This window comes from Loa loa, assembly GCF_000183805.2.
Source record: "Loa loa unplaced genomic scaffold supercont3.2716, whole genome shotgun sequence".
Lineage (NCBI taxonomy): Eukaryota > Metazoa > Nematoda > Chromadorea > Rhabditida > Onchocercidae > Loa > Loa loa.
The window spans coordinates 1-1,247 of NW_018110894.1; the positions used below are offsets into that span (position 1 = coordinate 1).

Here is a 1,247-nt window from a genome sequence, read left to right on the forward strand (position 1 = left end):
CTTATAATATTTAAATTTAGTTAATAAATTTAAGTAATTGTGTTTTACCATAAAAAATTAACTTATAATATTTAAATTTAGTTAATAAATTTAAGTAATTGTTGCTTTATAAAAAGAAAATGGAATTGTTATTATTATTATTATTTTTATTAGAAACCTTATCAAGAAGTAATAAATAAATTAAAGAAATACAAATACCGCTGCATTTTAATTAGCATTTCTTGTTGTTCGACAATAAGCGCTCGTGCTTGAACTCGTCGTTTCATCGCTTCCACTTCATTACGGTATTCATCTGCTCGTTCTTGTTGCTTTATCCTGTATTGATGGTAAATAAACAAATCATTAAAATTCATTTGTAATAACTGAAAAATGAAATTATCATAGAAACAATGATAATTATTCATTCTAGCAATTATGGAAGCAATGTTAAATGAGTAAGATAAATGATAGATGGATAGATAGATTAGATAAATAGATAGATAGATAGATCTGGTATATATATATATATGTATATATATATATGGAGAGAGAGAGAGATAAATAGACCAGATGGATCTGATAGGTAGACAATTCTACAATGATGACAGTTTTGAAATCTTTTTGAGAATCGGATGGTAGTTCACAAATTTATATTTGTTCACGTATAATTTATTTTAATTAGAGAAGAAGAAAAACAATTAAGCATACTTTTTCTCCTTCAGTCTACGTTCAATGTCATGTATTGTCGTAATTTCGGATGCTAATTTTTGTTTCAATTTTATACGTGCAAATTCACTTCGTTTTCGCATTAATTCCCAATATTTTCGAGAATAATTTCGTTCATTTTCCATTTTTTGGACACGAATTCTTCAAATAAATGAAATTCTCCAATGTAACTCTTTTTATTCCATTATCATTATTGTTATTATTATTATTATTATTATTATTATTATTATTATTATTATTATTATTATTATTATTATTATTATTATTATATATTATTATTATTATTATTATTATTATTATTATTATTATTATTATTATTATTATTATTATTATTATTATTATTATTATTATTATTATTATTATTATTATTATTATTATTATTATTATTATTATTATTATTATTATTATTATTATTATTATTATTATTATTATTATTATTATTATTATTATTATTATTATTATTATTATTATTATTATTATTATTATTATTATTATTATTATTATTATTATTATTATTATTATTATTATTATTATTATTATTA

The 1,247-nt window shown here is 18.4% G+C and overlaps 1 protein-coding gene across 1 annotated transcript; it reads right to left on the minus strand.

The window, feature by feature from the left end:
* Positions 1–161: 161 nt before the first annotated feature.
* LOAG_15782 (hypothetical protein) lies at positions 162–830 on the minus strand (the record flags this gene model as incomplete). Its single annotated transcript, XM_003151272.1, has 2 exons — positions 162–315; positions 688–830. 2 exons carry the CDS (start codon positions 828–830, stop codon positions 162–164), a joined length of 297 nt encoding a protein of 98 aa, XP_003151320.1.
* Between the last annotated feature and the right edge of the window lie 417 nt (positions 831–1,247).